Source organism: Arachis ipaensis, chromosome B2 (assembly GCF_059453495.1).
Source record: "Arachis ipaensis isolate K30076 ecotype BB chromosome B2, ASM5945349v1, whole genome shotgun sequence".
In the NCBI taxonomy this organism is placed as follows: Eukaryota; Viridiplantae; Streptophyta; class Magnoliopsida; order Fabales; family Fabaceae; genus Arachis; species Arachis ipaensis.
Genome location: NC_142437.1, coordinates 112,990,002 through 113,010,516, shown reverse-complemented (window position 1 = coordinate 113,010,516; position 20,515 = coordinate 112,990,002). Strand labels below are relative to the sequence as shown.

The 20,515-nt window shown below is 35.8% G+C and overlaps 1 protein-coding gene across 1 annotated transcript; it reads left to right on the top strand.

The window, feature by feature from the left end:
- Positions 1-7,112: 7,112 nt before the first annotated feature.
- LOC107625845 (regulatory-associated protein of TOR 1) lies at positions 7,113-19,393 on the top strand. The gene is made up of 23 exons (XM_088503827.1): positions 7,113-7,918; positions 9,484-9,586; positions 10,339-10,421; positions 10,510-10,668; positions 12,297-12,413; positions 12,526-12,683; positions 12,908-13,062; positions 13,186-13,330; positions 13,432-13,510; positions 13,667-13,768; positions 13,916-13,999; positions 14,127-14,237; positions 14,665-15,018; positions 15,119-15,305; positions 15,456-16,046; positions 16,216-16,545; positions 16,645-16,759; positions 17,093-17,217; positions 17,302-17,447; positions 17,597-17,698; positions 18,138-18,223; positions 18,502-18,586; positions 18,728-19,393. Exons 1-23 carry the CDS (start codon positions 7,553-7,555, stop codon positions 19,061-19,063), a joined length of 4,119 nt encoding a protein of 1,372 aa, XP_088359953.1. The 5' UTR covers positions 7,113-7,552; the 3' UTR covers positions 19,064-19,393.
- The last annotated feature ends 1,122 nt before the right edge of the window (positions 19,394-20,515 follow it).

The following is a 20,515-nucleotide window of genomic DNA, read 5'->3' as shown; positions in this document are numbered from 1 at the left end:
AAATCTCACAGTTCTGACAGGTCAGAGAGTCGAAGCAAGTCAAGAGGAAAGTACAAGCCAAGAAAAGAGTTCATTTGTCACCATTGTGGCAAGCCGGGGCATATCAAGAGGTATTGTAGATTCTTGAAAAGAGAACAATCAAGGGGAATAAACGAAGACAAAGGTAAAGATAGTGATAAAGAGATTGCTGCTATTGTTTATGAAGATGTTCTTATCACATATGATGAAAATTATGTGAATCTTGTCTGTGATGATTCCACTTGGATTATGGACTCTGGTGCCTCATGTCATGTCACTCCGAGGCGTGAATTTTTCACTTCCTATACTGCTGAAAATTTTGGCAAGATCAAATTGGGAGATAAAGGAGTGTGTGATATCATTGGTATGGGTGATATGTGGCTTGAAACTAACATGGGATGCAAGTTGCAGTTGAAGAATGTTAGGCATGCGCCAGATATGCGGTTCAATCTCATTTCAGTGAAGGCATTGGATCAAGAAGGGTATTGCACTTCCTTTGGTAGTGGAAAATGCAAGATTACCAAAGGAGCTCTCATTGTTGCTAGAGAAGACAATAGTCTCACTACTCTCTACCGGTTGCAAGCAAAGTTGTGCAAAGAAGAGATGAATGTAGCTGATGATTCCTCTTCTGATTTGTGGCATATACGTCTTGGTCACTTGAGCGAGAAAGGACTAAGCGTCTTGGCCAAGAAGCACTCACTTCCAGTGAAAGGTACAACTTTAAATACTTGCACTCATTGTTTTGTTGGAAAGCATGCTAGAGTATCATTTCATAATTCTGGACCTCATAGGAGATCACATGTTCTAGATTTAGTTCACACTAATGTTTGCACTATGGATGCTAAGACACTAGGTGGTGCATCATATTTTGTTACTTTTATTGATGATTACTCTCGAAAAGTGTGGGCTTTTGTTTTGAAATCTAAAGACTAGGTGCTCGGAATCTTCAAACACTTTCATGCAAGTGTTGAAAGAGAAACAGGAAGGAAATTGAAATATGTTCGAGCAGATAATGGTGGTGAATACAGGGGTCCATTTGAGGAGTATTGTAAAGGACATGGGATCAAGCTTGAGAAGACGGTTCCTAAGACTCCTCAACATAATGGAGTTGCAGAGAGAATGAATCGCACTATCAATGATAGAGTCAGGTGTATGCTCTCTCATGCAAAGTTGCCTAAATCCTTTTGGGGTGAAGCGATGAGGACTGCAGTAGATTTGATCAACCTTTCTCCTTCTGTTCCACTTAATGGTGATGTTCCAGAGAAAGTTTGGAGAGGAAAAGATGTCCCCTATAGTCACTTGAGAGTGTTCGGCTGCAGGGCTTTTGTTCACATTCCAAGAGATGAAAGGTCTAAACTTGATGGAAAGTCAAAGCAGTGTATCTTCATGGGTTATGGTCACGAAGACTTTGGTTATAGATTATGGGATCCGGTGAGCAAGAAGATAAGTAGAAGCCGAGATGTGATTTTTCTTGAAGACCAAACTATTGAAGATCTTGAGAAGACAGATAAGCCAACAGTAACTGTTAGACGCTCTGTTGATGATGAACCTGGTCCTTCCACTAGACCTCCTGTTGATGGAGGAGATGTACAAGTTGATAATGATGGTGATGATTTGCATGATGAACCTACACCTCAACCTGAAGTGCCAGATGTTGAAGTTCCACCTGAACCACCAGTTGAGCCTGAATTGAGAAGATCTACTAGAGAGCGTCATCTTTCTCAGAAATACTCTCCTCATGAGTATGTGATGAATACTGAGACTGGGGAGCCAGAGAGCTACCAGGAAGCTATGTCTGATGAGCATAAGGAAGATTGGTTGAGGGCCATGCAAGAAAAAATGAAATCCTTGCATGAGAATCATACTTTTGAATTGGTGAAGTTGCCGAAGGGTAAGAGAGCATTCAAGAATAAATGGGTGTTCAAGTTGAAAGCGGATGAAAATGTCTCACGGCCAAGATACAAAGCTCGATTGGTTGTGAAAGGCTTTGAGCAAAAGAGAGGTATTGATTTTGAGGAGATTTTCTCTCCAGTTGTGAAGATGTCCTCTATTCGAGTTGTGCTTGGATTGGCGGCTAACTTGAATTTAGAGGTTGAGCAGCTTGATGTGAAGACTGCATTCCTTCACGGTGACATAGATAAAGAAATCTATATGGAACAACCAGAGGGTTTCGAGGTTAAAGGAAAGGAGCACCTTGTATGCAAGTTGAAGAAGAGCTTATATGGGTTGAAGCAAGCACCAAGGCAGTGGTACACGAAGTTTGATTCCTTCATGGAACGTCATGGGTATAGTAAGACTTCTTCTGATCATTGTGTCTATGTTAAGAAATTCTCTGATGGTGATTTTATAATTCTCTTGCTTTATGTTGATGACATGTTGATTGTTGGTCATGATACTAAAAAGATTGAAAGTCTTAAGAAAGACTTGAATAGATCCTTTGCTATGAAGGATTTGGGTCCTGCAAAGAAAATCCTTGGCATGAGTATCACTCGTGACAGGAAGAATGGAAAACTGTGGTTGTCACAGCAGAAGTACATTGAGAAGGTTTTAGAGAGGTTTAGCATGAGTAATTCCAAACCTGTTAGTACTCCACTTGCTAGTCATTTCAAGCTGAGTTCACAGCAATGTCCTACAAGTGAGAAAGAGAAAGCAGAAATGAAGAAGATTCCATATGCATCTGCAGTTGGCAGTTTGATGTATGCTATGGTTTGCACCAGGCCGGATATTGCTCATGCCGTTGGAGTTGTTAGTCGGTTTCTCTCTAATCCTGGCAAGGAACACTGGCAAGCAGTGAAGTGGATTCTCAGATACCTTAATGGTACTTCCAGAGTTTGTTTATGCTTTGGGAGTGGCCAACCTGTGTTGGATGGTTACACAGATGCGGATATGGCTGGGGATCTTGATTCAAGGAAGTCTACTTCTGGTTATATGATGACTTTTGCAGGGGGAGCTGTGTCATGGCAATCTCGACTTCAGAAATGTGTTGCTTTGTCTACTACAGAGGCAGAATACATTGCTGTTGTTGAAGCTTCTAAGGAACTCTTGTGGATGAAGAAATTCCTACAAGAGTTAGGCATCAATCAAGAGAAGTTTGTGTTATTTTGTGACAGTCAGAGTGCTATCCATCTCAGCAAGAATCCGACGTTTCATTCTAGATCGAAGCACATAGAGGTGAGGTATCATTGGATACGTCAAGCGCTTGAGATGAAGTCATATGCACTTGAGAAGATCCATACTGATGATAATGGTTCAGATATGATGACTAAGAGTTTACCTGCAGTGAAGTTTGATTCCTGCAAAGAGAAGGCGGGTTTGGTGGAGCAGCCTATCCCCACTTGAGTTGGTGAGGGAGAGATTTGTTGGTGGGTCCCCAACCAAGTGGGGCCCACAAGCTTTATAAAAAAAAAGGAAATAAAGAAACAAAATGTGGCTTGAGCCACGAGAGAAGAGAGAGAGAGTTGGATCCTTTCAATTTGAAAGAAAGGAAGCAAAGCACAGTGCTGCGGCGTCGAAGGAGAAGAGAAATTTGGGAGAAAAGGGCAAGCCAATCTTGATCACATTGACTTGGTAAACTTGCTCCATTTCTTATGAAATTTTAGTATGTTATTCCTGGTGTAGAGATGAACATTAGGATATAACTTATTTGTTGTATTGCCTTCTCTTTTGCCTGATTTGAGATACCCACTTTTGTGGAGGGTTTATGTTGATTCCACCAGTTTTGGTGATGTATTTTGTTGATTGTTGAGATGCCCTAGTGCTACTAGGAAGACTGTTTGTGTACCCATTATTCTGATAGTGGAAGATTTTTCTGGACTAGGTCCCGTGGATTTTCTAGCTCCTCCACCACCACGAGTATTCGTTCATCACACCGCCGCAAAACACCGCGGGACACGCCGCCCGGACCACCTTTGCCGGGAAGACTTTCGATGCTTCACCTTGAATACTCCTTTAAAACCAGACCGATTAAACCATCGGCTCTGATACCACTTGTTGGGCCAATCGTGAGGAGCTCTCTCTTCTCTCGTGGCTCAAGCCACATTTTGTTTCTTTATTTCCTTTTTTTTTTTTAATAAAGTTTGTGGGCCCCACTTGGTTGGGGACCCACCAACAGGAACTTGAAAATGAGAGGAAAGAGAAGGTGATAGTGGTAGGATAAATCGTGATTGTGCAAATTCGGAATCTTGTGTTTTTGGAATGGACTCCATCTCATTGTCACTATCGTTCTCAGAATCAGTTCAACCCAATCCTCGTTTATCTCGGAATCTTTTGAAAAATCGGCATTCGATGGTACAAATAATGCTTCTTTTGGCACCCAATGCCGGATCCTCGACTGTGGCACGCTCTCGGCGTAAAACTCGACATGTTTGAATATGAAGATGAAAAACTTTCACCTATGTACACGATCTCAATGTAAAATTTCATTGCTTGTTGAGTCACAATCTTTCCATGCACTTCGAACATAGCACAAATATGCTTGTAAGCTAAAACACTTTATAATGCATTCTTTGACTTTCATCGACAAATAGAAATCGATATCCTATTTTCTTTATATGTTTCCTTCCCAGTAAATCCAAGTTCACTAGAGTTAAACTTTTCAATTCAATCAATGACTATAACTGCCATGTTTACATTGTAACTTGATCATTGCATTAAAAAACACACCATCATTACATCTAATTGTTACATTAGGATAAACAACAATATTAAAACATTCAATTGCCATTTTATAATAACTTTAAGATAAAAAAATTGAATGAGAGATCGAGATAAGAAGAATGATACATAAAGGTGTGGTGTGTGATTGTGCTAAGCTGCTTTAGTATTTATAGAGAAGTTTTTGAATGTTAATACTTCTATTTTTATTGTTATAATATACAAATTTAGGAGAAAATTTTACCACAATTTTACTTTTTATAGGGACGAAAATACCTTCTTATTTTTAGCGAAATTGTATACCACTTATGCTAAAAAAACAACAAAAATAGATAAAATTTTTCAATGCTATTTTTCATACTAATATCAATGTAAATTTCGTATATCACGTTTTTGCTTTTGTTGCCAATGAATTTGCAATTGAATATTTGAAAAAATAAATTTTATAAATTAATTTAATTAAATAAATAAATAATTTATTTTATTTAAATAAAAAAACTTTTGTTAGTATGTCAATCTAAGAATTTTTTTATATTAGATTGGATTATTAGAGGTGAATTTTCTAATAACTTAAATGATGTATTATACGTTATTGTGAACTTTTGCAAAACGTCAAAATATCAATAATGTTTTATTTTTTCATAATTAAAATATATTTTTTAATTTTGTATAATTAAAAAATGTTTTTTTTTTTATAAAATATCAATAATATTTTATTTTTTATAATTAAATTTTTTTTATTGTAAAATAACATTTTATAATATCATTATAATAATATAAAATACTAAAATAGTGAAATATTTTTGTGTTTCATACTAAAATCATCTATATATACAAAGTTTAACCTCAATCTAACACATTATGAAAGCGGCAAAAAATGTACATCAATACACATTACCACACAATGAGAGTATCAAATATCAATTAATGTGAAATATGAACGATTATTTTATACCGATTTAATAATTTTAATATATTAAGTTTAAATATAATCCAAATGAAATAATAGATCATATTAATTTAAATCTCTTGATATACCAATTATACGAAAGATTAATGATATAAATACGAGATTCTTAAAATAAATATAAGGGTAAAGTATTAAATTGGTCCTTTACGTTTAAGTGTAATCCTGTTTTGGTCTTTAAAATTTAAAATGTTCTATTTGAATTTAAAAAACAAATTTATTTAAATTCAATGTAGTTTTACTGTGAGGTTAAAATTAAATAATTAACGAAATGTCGTACATGACAGCAGTACAAGGTCGATAATTTAGAGAATACGTACAAGTTACAGAGGTACAAAATCAACATAGATGCATCAATACATTTATTTATTATCTTCCTTGGTTTTATAGAAAATATTTCATTTAAATTATAAGAAAAATGATATATAAATGTATTGATGCATCTACGGTTGATTTTATGCCTCAGAATCTTATACTTATTCTCCAGATTATCGACCTTGTTATTGTACTGCAGTCATTTAGGACATTTCGTTAATTATTTAACTTTAACCTCATGATGGGATTACGTTGAAAGTTGAAACTAAATAAAATTTTTTTGGATATTCAAATATGATACTTACCAAAACAGGATTATACCCAAACTTAGGAGACAAATTTAATACTTTATTCTAAATATAATTTTTCATTTTATATTTTAAATTAACTTTTGTGTCCAACATTCAGCTTTCAGCATAACGAGGTAATCTATCATCATCTTCATCAACTTGAGGTATTCTTCGGTGTAAAATTTAAACAACCTTCTTATTATATGAAGAAATTGTTCATATGATTAATTCTTATTCAACTCTTCATAGGATTGGTCCTTATTTCATCCTTCATGGATTAATTATTTGCATCTAGAAAGTTTGAAATTTAATTCGATGTACATAAAAAAAAATAGATTCATCTACAAAATAAACCATAAAAATTATTTATATTTATATATCACATAAATTATTTTCTCGTACGATTTATTTTTTATCTTTAAATATTTTTTCTACTTAATTTATACAGTTTTTTTCTCTTGCATCTAAAAAAAAAAAACATTAAGTATGACTCACTAATTACTATTCTCTATAGAAAAAATTCAAATTTTACACAAAATAAAAAATAAAATATCTAAAATATAAAGTCAATTTAATATAAATTTTATAAAATTGATTTTCATTTAAAATCATAATATCAAAAAATTTTAAAAAATTAAATCCGGATTTAAGCTACTATGCTACTAAGTACTAACTCATCCCCTTTGTATGAACTATGATGTAAACTAGCTTCAATTTTCATCTCGAAACAAGAAGAAATAAAATAAAGAAAACAAACAAAAACAGTTATAGACTACTGAAAGAGAGTAACTGTAGCCAGCAAGGAGCACGCGCATCCAATTTCAGAAACAATTTAAAAAAAAAAAATTGTCTCACATTGTCACATACTCACATATATAAATAAATATTTTATTTTATTTTATTTTTCCCCCTTACACAAAATCTCATTCCCCTCCCACTTCAGAACAGAGAGTATCGTTAGTTCTCGTTTTATGCGCCGCCACCTCCACCACGGAAACAACAACCACCATGAAAACCACCGTCACCGCCACCACTACTTAGGGTTTCACCTCTATTCGTTTTCTAGGGTTTCGAAATCAGTCTTAACTCTCTATTTTGCTCTCTCTCGCTCGCTCTCACTCTCACTCCTTCCCTTTCGAGCTGGATTCTCTCTCCCTCCTCTCCCGAAGAATCTTCATGCGCCGCTGGTTCAGCGGCTTCGTTGATTAGCTTCTCTCTCTATTTCTCCTCTGTTTCTCTCTCATCGAGTTTCTCTTTGTATCTTCGGTTATATGATCGTTTCCGTTACCATCTCTTCGCTCCGATTTGCATGGCATTGGGGGATTTGATGGCATCGTCGCGGTTCTCTCAATCTCCTCTCATCGTCGTCTCTAATAGCCACAGCCAGAGTCATAGCCATAACCACTTCGATGATTGCGCTTCGTCTTCTTCCTCGTTGTACGCGCTAGACGACGTTGATTTTGGTTCTAGGAGGCGCGATTCGGAAGCTTCCACCGCCGCAGCAGCGGCGGCGAGTGTAGGTTATGGTAATGGTGATGTAACAGCTGCCACCAGCATGGCGTACCTGCCGCAGACCGTCGTGCTGTGCGAGCTGCGGCATGAGGCGTTCGAGGCCTCCACGCCAGCCGGACCTGCTGTCAACGGGTTGGTCTCGAAATGGCGCCCGAAGGAAAGAGTAAGAGATTTTGATATTAGTATCGTTAGTTTGTTATGGTGTGTTTGGATTTGAGTACTTTTAGGGTTTAAAAATAAGTTTTTGTGCTCTACAGTAAACTATTTTGAGTAGAAAAGAAGATAATCGAAGCACAAAGTTAGCCGTTGTAGTGCATTATTCTGTGTCTCAATGAGAGACTCGTTAGATTTGAGTGGGAATGTTATAGTTCATAATGTTTGGATATGAACTTTTTTTAGTTACCAAATTGGTTCTTATGGTTGCTGTTTTTTGTTTTTTATTTTAATTTTATATGATATTTTTTAATACAGAAGAAGTGGATATGGAAACACTATCTGATATAGTTACTATGTTCTGGTTGAATGAATAAAAATGGCTGGACTATAGTGAAAATATTAGTTTATTCTGTTTGGATTAGAGTACTTTTAGGGAAAAAATTCAAAATGTAGGCTTCTGGTTATAAGCAGAAGCTAATACACAAACTTATCTGTTATAATTCATTGTCTTGTAGGTCTTGTGGCTGAGGGAGCAAACGTGTTAGGGTTTAAGTAAAAATGTTATAGTTCACTCTGTTTGGATTTGAATGTTTAGAGGAATGAATTCACATTTTTGGCTTTTTTTCATGCCTTTAAATATTAAAAAGGTTAATAGGAACACACTCTTTATCTATTATAGTTCATTGTGCTATGCGGGAATGAGCAAAAGTAATTTTTTTCTCTTAAGAGCTTGTGCAAAGGTGAAAGAACTTTATTGTTGTTGTTATTGTTTAATAATGATGCTTGTAGTTGTTTGTTTTTGATATTGGCTGTTAAGGTCGTAGGATGGTTGAAATTGGTCTTGATTGTGCAAATTGCAAGCTCATCTGTTGAATTTCATTGTCCTCAACGTTGTGACATTATGATTACTTGATGGTTCACTGATCATTTGAATGAGAATAGGTAGGATTGTTCTGGTCATTCCAGTGGTCCATTCTATTTCCTTATTTTATGTAAGGCATGACAGCATGAAAACTATGGCAGTGTAACTGTCAATCTAATAAAGACAATGTTTGTGTACAAGTAATGATCTTGATAAAATTAATCTTTGCACCAAGAATGGGACTATTTTATCAAGGCTGAAGAATTTATGCAGTTTTCGTTTGCCTGAAGACGTGTCATAAAATGGAGAATGATAAATCGAAGTGATAATATAGGTCCTACCCTGTTAAGGGTATTATTATCTTTTAGCCATGTAGCCCATTGAGAGGCATCCTATGTTTCATTCTTTATTCTTATTTAGAATGAGAACAATTTTCCATCCTCTGTGTTTTCTGCTTGTTTGTTGACAGTCCTTTGCTTATAATTAAAGTTGTTTCCTTCTAACTGGGTAATGACAAGTTTTGACATGTTTACCATGTCTCTCCACTCATGAGGATAACAACTTTAGAATAGTGGTGTGCAGTGCACTTGGCTGGCCATTAGTTTTTTTTGTTTCTTTTCTAGTTGTGATGATGAATGCTCCAGGAAGATACCTATATTTTATGTTTGCTAAGAAGTCTGCTTTAATTTATTGCCAATTTTGTGGTGCAGATGAAGACGGGATGTGTAGCTCTTGTATTATGTTTAAACATTAGTGTTGATCCACCAGATGTAATAAAGATATCTCCCTGTGCTAGAATGGAGTGCTGGATAGGTCTCTTTTTCACTCTTCTGATCTCAGTTGTTTTCAAATTTTTTTTCTCTGGTGTTCTAATAAAATGTTTTCATGTTTTTTGTCTTCTGGCAATTTTATGTTGATTTGATAGTATTTGGAACCAACATTGTGTATAATTTCATCTTTTTTGTATCGTTTTGTCCATAAATGTGTACTTGTTATGTTCCAGTTGCTTGTCAGTCAAAACCTGATATTGGCATTGCATTTTTTGGCATTTAACCCAAATATGTGCGGGTTGCACCATTACACTTATTCAATATGGTTGGAGCCTCTTTACACTTGCTCTTCTGTGTTCTTTCATTGAGTTTTGTTTGCGAATCCAATTATATTGTGTTAGTTATGAATTGGTTAATGAGAATGTTAAAAAAGTGCAAAAATTAAATCTTTGCAATCTACTGTATGCTTTTATTTATCTGGTTTCATGTAATATTCTCTCTCTCTCTCTCTTTCACACACACACACACACACACACTCTTTCTCTCTCTTTCTGTTTTCTTCTGTTATAATGAGTTATTTGGTTGCCAAGGAAAAATGATATGCAATATCTAACCTCTGGATGCTTACAACTATAAAACTGGAATATGCTCACTCTGATTAAATAATATGCATCACTTTCTGCTTTTTGTTTGAAAACTTAACAGCCCAAACTTTTAGATTTACTGTCCATACAGATTTTCTTCCTGAAGAGATCTAACTCTCGCTTTACACTTTCATCTTGGCAAATGCTGCAGATCCATTTAACATGGCACCTCAGAAAGCATTGGAGTTAATTGGAAAAAGTTTGAGCAATCAGTATGAAAGGTGGCAACCAAAGGTGGAAATGTTTAGCTTGTTAAATCCATTATCATATTCCTCTTTGATGTTGATGTTTAGTTAATCCTGTGGGCATGAATTGTCAATAGGCTCGGATCAAGTGTCAACTTGATCCAACAATTGATGAGGTGAAAAAGCTTTGTATTACATGCCGTAGATATGCAAAGTCTGAAAGAGTATTATTTCATTACAATGGCCATGGTGTTCCAAAGCCAACTCCCAATGGTGAAATTTGGGTCTTCAATAAGGTATTTTTTCTGTCCTTGATAATACTTGATGTGAGATATTTATTTGGTAGGTCATATATTACGTTATTTCAACTGGCGATTATCATGTCTGGCCAATGCACAGGGACGGCAGATATATGAACTGAGCACATATATTTTAATATTTATATGTCAAGTTATGTTATGTCTCTCTGTGAGGTGAATGAACTAAACCGTGTAACAAATATATTTGAATTGGAAGTTGGATTAGTACTAATAAAATAACTTGGCTAGAGAAATAGAGAATATAGGTATGTAAAGTCCCTAAATGATCACAAATAATAATGCAAGTTCTCATAAATTAATACTAACCTGTTCTACATCAGAAAATTGGATAAATAATACTAAACAGGGAAAATGGAGGGTCCAAATGTGAGGGGGAAAAATAGTCAAAGTATTAGAAGTTAGTCTTATGTTGCTTGGATTTTGTTCACATTTGCCCTTGGAGGGTGCAAGCTAAGGAACAAATTTTGGTCATGTTCCTCATCCAAATTATTTATAGAAGAAAGTATCGAATACTTCATCAAATCTTAAGGCAATAAATATTTGTACTTTCATTACTTTACATTTTGTAGTTTCTGTTTTTTCATATTTTAACTGTTGTCCTAAGGCGTATATTAATGGAAACCTTTCTTATAATGGGAATTGTTACTCCCGTATATGCGTCAAGATCCTAGATATGTGGGTCTTATACTATGTATCAAGGATGTGCTTTTATATAAAAACGTGTTTTTCCTCTTTTCATTTCATTTGTTGACCTTTTTATTTTTCCTTTTCTGTTCTTTTGCGTTTTGTTTCTTTTCGTTTTGTGGTTAATACTCAAGTTAATAATTGTGTTAGCCAGTTTTTCATTAGAGTAATAAATTAAGTCGAGGAATGGTCTATTTGAATCAAGGACCAAAGTGACTGTGGGTAGTCTTTAGGTTTTGTAATCTGCTTTTTCCACTACATTCTTTGTTTGATATTTTCTTTCTTATATAGCATTGCAACTATTCTCATAGGAAATATGAACTTAGAATCTTTTCAGCAGCATTTTGTTTATTTGGCAACTTATAGAAGAAAGTAAAATGGAGGTGAGGGAGAGATTATAGAATCTGAAAAAGGTGTGCACAGGTTTTTATAATTTAGTTCTTCCAAAAGCTTTAGTTTTGAGAGACACATGAATACTCTGATATCTCACACCCACATTCACATGAGCTCATTGGTCGCAGGCACAATTTATCTTGTGCTAAAATCTAACTCCTACTTATAGATAAGGACCGCATTTTAGACAAGTTGGTCATAGAGCTTCTAAACCATGTCGGAAATAATCTCTCCAAGATGTTCAAGTTGAAGAGATAGAGGCCCATAAATTGTTTATAAATTAAAACACTTGTGATGGCAGAGAAAATATAGGCACATTTGTTCATTGATGGTTCTAAATTAGACAATATAGTAAAATAAAATGGACCTGATTCTAGTATGATAATGAATCTAAACTTGATTGAAGTGACGAAATCTTATCAGAAAACTTCGTTATTATCTCAGTCCATATATTATAATTAGTAACGAATCAACAATTTATTGTTATTCTTATTCTCATTTTCATCATTTCACATGCACTCGAGCAGAGTTATACACAGTATATCCCCTTACGAGTTGCTGACCTCGATTCGTGGCTGAAGACCCCCTCAATATATGTTTTTGACTGCTCTGCTGCTGGGGGTATTGTTAGTGCTTTCATTGAGGTATTCAGAGTCAATTATTTTAACATAACATATTGCATGGAATAGAACTGTTAGGATATGGGAACTAATTTTTTGGTTTATATTTTTGGCTCTTGGACTTGGTATTGATTAGCTTAATGAATGGAATGCTTCTAACTCCCCTGGAACCACGAGAGATTGCATTTTGCTTGCAGCATGTGAGGCACATGAGCAATTGCCTCAGAGTGCAGAATTCCCTGCTGATGTATTTACATCATGCCTTACGACACCTATTAAGATGGCATTGCGATGGTGAAGCTTCTCTTCTTATTTTAAACTTATTTCTTGCTGTATTTAATTCCTCCCATAGTCCCATTATTTAATATATTCAGGTGGTGAAAACCATGTACATCTGACGAAATGGAGGAGACAAATTACATCACACACAAAAAAAAAACTAATAGCCAATTTTATTTTTCTGCATATTTATTTGTTTAGTGAAATTGTTTACTTCTAACAAAAAATATTGCTCCTAGGTTTTGTACCCGTTCATTACTTCGCGGGTCTCTTGACTATTCACTTATAGACAAGATCCCTGGTCGTCCAAATGATAGAAAAACACTTCTGGGAGAACTAAATTGGATTTTTACTGCAGTAACCGACACAATTGCCTGGAATGTTCTTCCTCATGGTATGTTTCATCCCTGCCCATGGTTGCTGCTACACTACTGAATTGCCTCTTCTTTAATCCAATTTTCTAAGTAATTTTCATTTGTATCTTGCATATAATATTACTAATGTTTTTGACATGCAGATCTCTTTCAGAGACTGTTCAGACAGGACTTGTTAGTTGCAAGTTTATTCAGAAACTTTCTGCTGGCTGAGCGAATCATGCGATCTGCAAATTGTACTCCTGTTTCTTTTCCAATATTGCCGCCAAGCCATCAGCATCATATGTGGTATCTTAGATGATAATTTTTGTGATAATATCATATGGGCTGAAAATTTAGTTATTTGTTTATTTTGGTTAAATCTTTATGTATTTTTGTTTTCTCTATAGGGATGCATGGGACATGGCTGCTGAGCTATGCTTGTCGCAACTCCCTTCATTAGTTGAGAATCCTAATGCAGAGTTTCAGGTATCTTGGGAATCTTAAATACTTTTGAAATAGAGATTCTATCTGAACCTTGAAAATTAACGATAGGAAATTAATTGTATATTTTAAGATTTTATTTATTGGTTTTGAGCTTACTTGTTGAAGCCCACCCCCCCCCCCCCCCCCTTTCTTTTCCAGCCTAGTTCATTTTTCAGTGAGCAGTTAACAGCATTTGAGGTATGGCTTGACCATGGTTCTGAACATAAGAAGCCACCAGAGCAGTTGCCTATTGTTCTCCAGGTGTGGCACACGTTTGGCTCTCCAGTTCCTAATCCTTAAGTTATACTTCATTTCCTTTTCACAATCATATTTATTCTTGTGGGAAGATTGTAGGTATCTGCTTATATCATTTCATTCATTTGAAGGTTATCACTGTTCTTATTTCAGGTTTTGCTTAGTCAGTGCCATCGATTTAGGGCTTTAGTTCTCCTTGGAAGGTTTCTTGACATGGGACCATGGGCTGTAGATTTGGTAATCCCCCCCCCCCCCCCCCTCCCCCAACAAAAAAAAACACCATGTCAAAGTTTATGGTAATCTTGTTCTATATCTGTAAAAAGGTTTGTAATGTTATATGTTGATAGTGGTTTCCTATGAACAGGCACTGTCTGTTGGAATATTTCCTTATGTTCTGAAGCTTTTACAAACAACAACACCAGAACTTCGTCAGATTCTTGTCTTCATATGGACAAAAATTCTCGCACTAGACAAGGTACCTCTGTAGGAACTTAATCATTTTCTGTAGTTATAGATTTAAATAGTAAAGTGGGTCTTGTGCTTGCTGGATGACTTTCCACATTGATAACCTTAACAAGTGTCCTTAGGGCACAACTAAAGCCTAATTCTTTTTGTCTTTATAACACTTTCTACTTTTTAATTCTTCGCAGTTATATGCTGTTGAAGCCACAATAATTGCCCTTAATTTGTCGATACTGCAATGCCTTCATTAATATAGCACTATGTATAACACCATATTAACAAGAGCGTTAATACACCAATTTTTTTCCTATGAATATATTACTAGCCTTACAAGGTTTCATATTAAATACGAGCCTGTTGCAGATTAAATGGGGTTAATCTAACAGCTTATTTAGTTTATGAAGCTCTTATGCACCCTTGGTGTTTATGTTATGTTACAGTCATGTCAGGTTGATCTAGTGAAGGATGGAGGTCATATATATTTTATTAAGTTTCTTGATAGAATGGAAGCATATCCGGAGCAACGTGCAATGGCTGCTTTTGTTTTAGCGGTAATTGTTGATGGCTACAGACGAGGTCAAGAAGCCTGTATTGAAGCTGGTTTAATCCATGTTTGCTTAAAGCATCTTCAGTCTTCATCTCCCAATGATTCGCAAACTGAACCCCTTTTCCTTCAGTGGCTTTGCCTGTGTCTGGGGAAACTGTGGGATGATTTCACAGAGGCCCAAATAATAGGTTTGCAGGAAGATGCTGTTTCTATATATGTTTCTCTACTGTCTGAACCCCAACCAGAGGTTCGCCTCCTTACTAATTAAATTTGCTGATGCATTGAGTTTCTCTTCAATGAAACAAAACGTTAATCATAGACATGATAATTTTTTTCATCTCTCCCAGGTTAGGGCTTCCGCTGTATTTGCGCTAGGTACTCTTCTCAATGTGGGAGTTGATTATTGCAGAGGTGCTGGTGGGGATGAAGATTGTGATGATGATGAAAAGTGTAGGGCTGATTTTAGTATAGTGAAAAACCTTTTGAGTGTTTCTTCAGATGGGAGTCCACTGGTGAGGGCAGAGGTAGCAGTGGGTAGGTGATTAAACATCTGAATTGAATTGTGCTTATGTCTACAAACTGTTTTGTGTCATTAAATCATTATTAGACGGAAGGTAAATAGTCTTTCAACTATTTTTGTATCTTATAAAATAATCATTACATTTGTTTTCTTCTGACTGTCAGCTTTGGGACGCTTTGCCTTTGGTCATAACAAGCACTTAAAGTCCATTGCTGCTGCTTACTGGAAACCTCAGAGTAATAGTTTGCCGAAATCCTTACCTTCACTGGCAAATGTGAATGGATCTGGTGGTGGGCATACTACCCCGAACCAGCATATGCCTCATGGAAGTATTATTTCATCTCAAATTGGACGCCTTTCGAGGATTGGAAGCGACAATTCTTCAGTAGTCCATGATGGGCGGGTCTCTTCTAGCAGTCCTCTTGCTGGTTCTGGAATTATGCATGGGTCACCTTTGTCTGATAATTCATCTCATCATTCTGATTCAGCAATACAGAATGATAGTTTTAGCAACGGAGTTGCTAACCAAACTGGACCAAAGTCCTTAGACAATGCATTGTATTCAGAATGTGTAGCTGTTATGTGTGATTTAGCAAAAGATCCATCTCCTCGCATTGCAAACCTCGGTCGCCGGATACTGTCAATAATAGGTATTGAACAAGTGGTAGCAAAACCGTCCAAGTCTGCTGGTGTTCGGATAGGTGAACCTGTGGCAAGTCTAGTTCGGTCATCTTCATGGTTTGATATGAACGGAGGTGGATCTCGTCATTTTTCCTTTTCTCATCATTTTTCCTTTCTTCTATTTTTCCCAGTAGTCATTGTAGATTGTTTCCAACAAAGTTCTGCATTAAATTTGATTTTCGTACTTATTTCTCTACAATATGCTATTGGCCTCCCTGCTTATTATGTTTGCTGTGGTGGCAGGTCACTTGCCTCTAACCTTCAGAACTCCTCCAGTCAGCCCACCTCGTGCAAATGTTTTAACTGGAATGAGAAGAGTATGCTCTTTGGATTTTAGGCCCCATATAATAACTTCTCCAGATTCTGGATTAGCTGATCCCCTTCTAGGCTCCGGAGGAGTGTCTGGGACTTCAGATCACAGTTTTCTTCCACAATCAACTATATATAATTGGAGTTGTGGGCACTTTTCCAGGCCACTACTAACTCCTTCTGATGATAGTGAAGAAGTATTGGCCAGAAGAGAGGAGAGGGAAAAAATTGCATTGGAGCAGATATCAAAGTGCCAGCACTCTGGTATATTTTTTATGCTTTGTTTGTAGTGAATAAGTTATTTGTTTTTATTTTTAAAACCACATTTGTGATTGAATTATATATGGTGTTGTATTCTGTCAGCTGTTAGCAGGCTAACCAATCCAATTGCTAAATGGGACACAAAAGGCACACAAACAATACTGTTACAGCCTTTCTCGCCTATTGTGATAGCTGCCGATGAGAATGAGCGGATCAGGTATGAAGAATTGATTAATATTACATAGCTGAATGGGGGCCGTTACTTTTTTTAACTATCAAAGATTCAAATGCTATAGATATTATATATAGGCTTATTTTGTTGTGAAGTTGGTACAACTCAGTTTCAGTCAGTTTGACAGTCAGCTGAATTCGAGTATTGCTAAGGCTGGAAAAAGGCCAAAAGGGTGATCATATTTGTTTTAAATACTACGGAAATTTGGTATTCTGCATAGGCTACAAAAACGTTGTGGTTCTAGATGTTTACTTGGTTTTGCTTGCTCTATTATATTATTTTGTCATACTTATGTTGGCTGATTGGAGTTTACCACAGGGTATGGGACCATGAACAAGCTGCACCCCTTAACAGTTTTGACAATCATGATTTTCCAGACAAAAGGATTTGTAAGCTCTGCCTGGTGAATGAGCTTGATGATAGCTTGCTTCTTGCTGCTTCATGTAATTTCCTCCTGTTTCTTAATGTTATTTCTATTTCAAACTACTGTTGGCATATAGAGTTATTTTGAAATCTTTGTCATGAAGCCGATGGAGACATTCGGATTTGGAAAGATTATACTCTGAAGGGTGAACAAAAGCTTGTCACTGCATTCTCTTCCATTCATGGTCATAAATCTGGTAGGAGTAGTCTGAATGTGAATGTTGATTGGCAACAACAATGCGGTTATCTGGTATGCTGTTCTTTTATCTTCATGGGAGTGTGTGGAATCTATCTTGCCTTGATCTCCCTCCACTTCTGCTCAAAGAGATCCATTTCTTCACACGTTTGTTTTAGTGACGTGTTTAATTTAATTGTCTTGTTGCTTGTCACATTTACCAGTATGCTTCGAGTGAGTCGTCACCTATTATGCTTTGGGATCTGGACAAGGAACAGCTTGTTAATCGTATACCTTCATCATCAGATTGCAGTATCACAGCATTGGTTAGCCTCATCTTTGCATCATGTTCTGAATGGATTGCCTAGTGAAGATTTCATATGACTTGGTTATTTGTTGATTGTTGTCATGGATCCACTCCCTTGTCTCCTTATATGATGTTTGGAATAATTTATACATCTGCAAATACATATACATGTACATATACATATCAATTTTGTGTGTTAGGATCATTCAGTTTTTTGGTAGTTGAACCAGGGGAATGTGAGCTGATAGGCCAGTAACTGAAGCCCAGCCGTACTTGAGCATTGTGAATTTATTGTTTGGCTTGTAGTTGTAAGACTTCAAGTTTCTTTTGGATGAACTGCCGTCAGTTCTGCACCTAAACTTTTTTTCTAGGGCATTTTTGTGTGTTTATGTACCTGGTTGTCATTCTTGGCAATCAATTCTCCCCTTTCCATTAAATACTCTATTCTTATGTTTCAGGCTGCATCTCAAGTACATGGAGGACAATTTGCAGCGGGTTTCGTGGATGGTTCTGTTAGACTTTATGATGTCAGGAAACCTGAAATGTGAGCACCCCATAGATGAACTTTTCTACCATGATGAAAATAAGTGTGATAATAAGTTCTCCTATGTCCTATCCTGGTGGATTGAACTGAACAGCATTGTTGTATTAGTGTTTGCGCAATGTTAATATATATCCAGATAGGCACTAATATATGTGTTACTTTTTGAAAACATCAGAGATATTAAAAATTTGAAACTTTCTTTATTTAGAAATTAGGAGGATGAGTTAGGGCTCCTAATCTTTTTCTTTCTTTTAATATCTCTGTAACGAAAACCGCAGGGTTGTCTGTGAATTACGGCCACACAGGCAGAGAGTAGAAAGAGTTGTGGGAATTGGCTTCCAACCTGGACTAGATCCCGGAAAGGTAAAATCAAGATCTTTAGAGTATCGTTTTTCCCCAGTGAAATATTCCTGTAATGCTTATATATCTTGGTATTGTTTTAATATTTATATACCCTATGAATTTGATCTTAGTATCATATCCTATTGCTTTTTTCCCCTTCAGATGGTTAGTGCTTCTCAGGCTGGGGATATCCAATTCCTGGATATCAGGAATCATAAGGGTGCTTATCTCACTATCGATGCTCACAGAGGTTCACTAACCGCTTTAGCTGTACATAGACATGCTCCCATTCTTGCCAGTGGCTCAGCAAAGCAACTTATTAAAGTCTTTAGCCTTGAGGGTGACCAACTTGGCAGCATTCGATACTACCCTACCTTAATGGCCCAGAAAATTGGTTCTGTTAGCTGCCTTGGTTTCCACCCGTACCAAGCATTGCTTGCTGCTGGTGCTGCAGACGCATGTGTCATCTATGCCGATGAGCACACTCAGGCAAGATGAATCAGCATTCTTTCTTTCCACTATGATTTTTGCTGTTTAACTTTGAACAGTTGCATCAAAGGTCTCTGGAGTGCCACAATACGTTTGTTGCAGTTTGGATAATCCTGTGATGCTGCATCAATCCCTTTCCGCTGTGAATACATCTTAAATATTGGTAGGGTGCATTTCTACTGATAGAATATGCAAAAAAATTATATTATATTCATTAGCCTCCATGGTAGATGGTTGCACTCGACAGGATGATAATCCTGCATAATTATTGGAGGCTCTGGCAAATAATGTCATCTTCGTAAATATGTGTAAATATATCATTTTCGTTCATAATTTTCATTCTTGCCTTGCGTGTTGTGTTCCATCCTTTTTCAACTTGTAAATTTTAGCCCTGAAAGTGGGGCTCATTCATACTTGCAGTTTCTCTTGAACTAGGGGCCCTTCTTTTAAGTAACATGTAATTAAATTTTATTTTATTCTACTTCCCTCATCTCTTTTCGTGTTCAAAATAGTTTCTTACTATCTATCTACTGTCAGATTGACAAATTTGATGTGTAAAAAATTTAGGGCTGGTTTGGATTGGCTTATTTAAATGACAAAAAAAAAAAAAATACTTTTATTTAAGTTTTAGACATGTTTCATACATTTTTTAGAAAGAGTACTTTTATTAAAAATAAAAGTAAATTATTTGTTTTTTCTAAAAGCCAATAATATTTTGTTTTAAAAGGAAAAAAATAGAAGTGAAAGACGTTTTTAATATTTGAAAATATTTTTCAAAAAATTTATTCAAATGTAAAATGACTTTTGTCTATTGAAAATTTTTTTTCAAAAAATAGAAAAAATAAGCATTTTTTTAAAAGTCAATTTGAACTGACCTTTAATTTATTTTGAAATAATTTAATATTAGGATGATAGGTTTTGAATGTGCCAATGTTATTATCATTCTAACAATGGAGGGATTAATATCTTTGGGTCTTACCTGATCAGTCTCGATCGTGGAAACAACAGTGTGAAGACTTTCAAGGTTTTGATACTTTAGTGCATTGAAGGTTTTAGCGGTACATCTTTTCAATGAAAGCTTTACGAACTCTTAAAAAAAAAGTGAATTGGTCTTCATTCAAAGTACCTTGATGATATTTAGTCTGAAGAGAGAACTAGAAGTGTTCCTTCTTACAAATAACTTGGGTCTTGTTCATGTTTAGTGATCCATGAGGTCTCATTCACTAAGAAACTGGTAGTGTAGAACTTCAACTACAATATGTTTTGAGAACGAGTTTCATGTACCAACGAAATAAAAGCATTTCAGTTTCTTAAGAGTTGCTAACATGGTTTATATTTACCATTTAACTTGACATCTCAATTATATTTCTTTATTAAAAGATATTGAAAAAAAAATTCTCGTGTTGCTTGTCTAGTACATGGAGATTTTTTTCGGAAATTAAGTCATGATAATAGCAAATT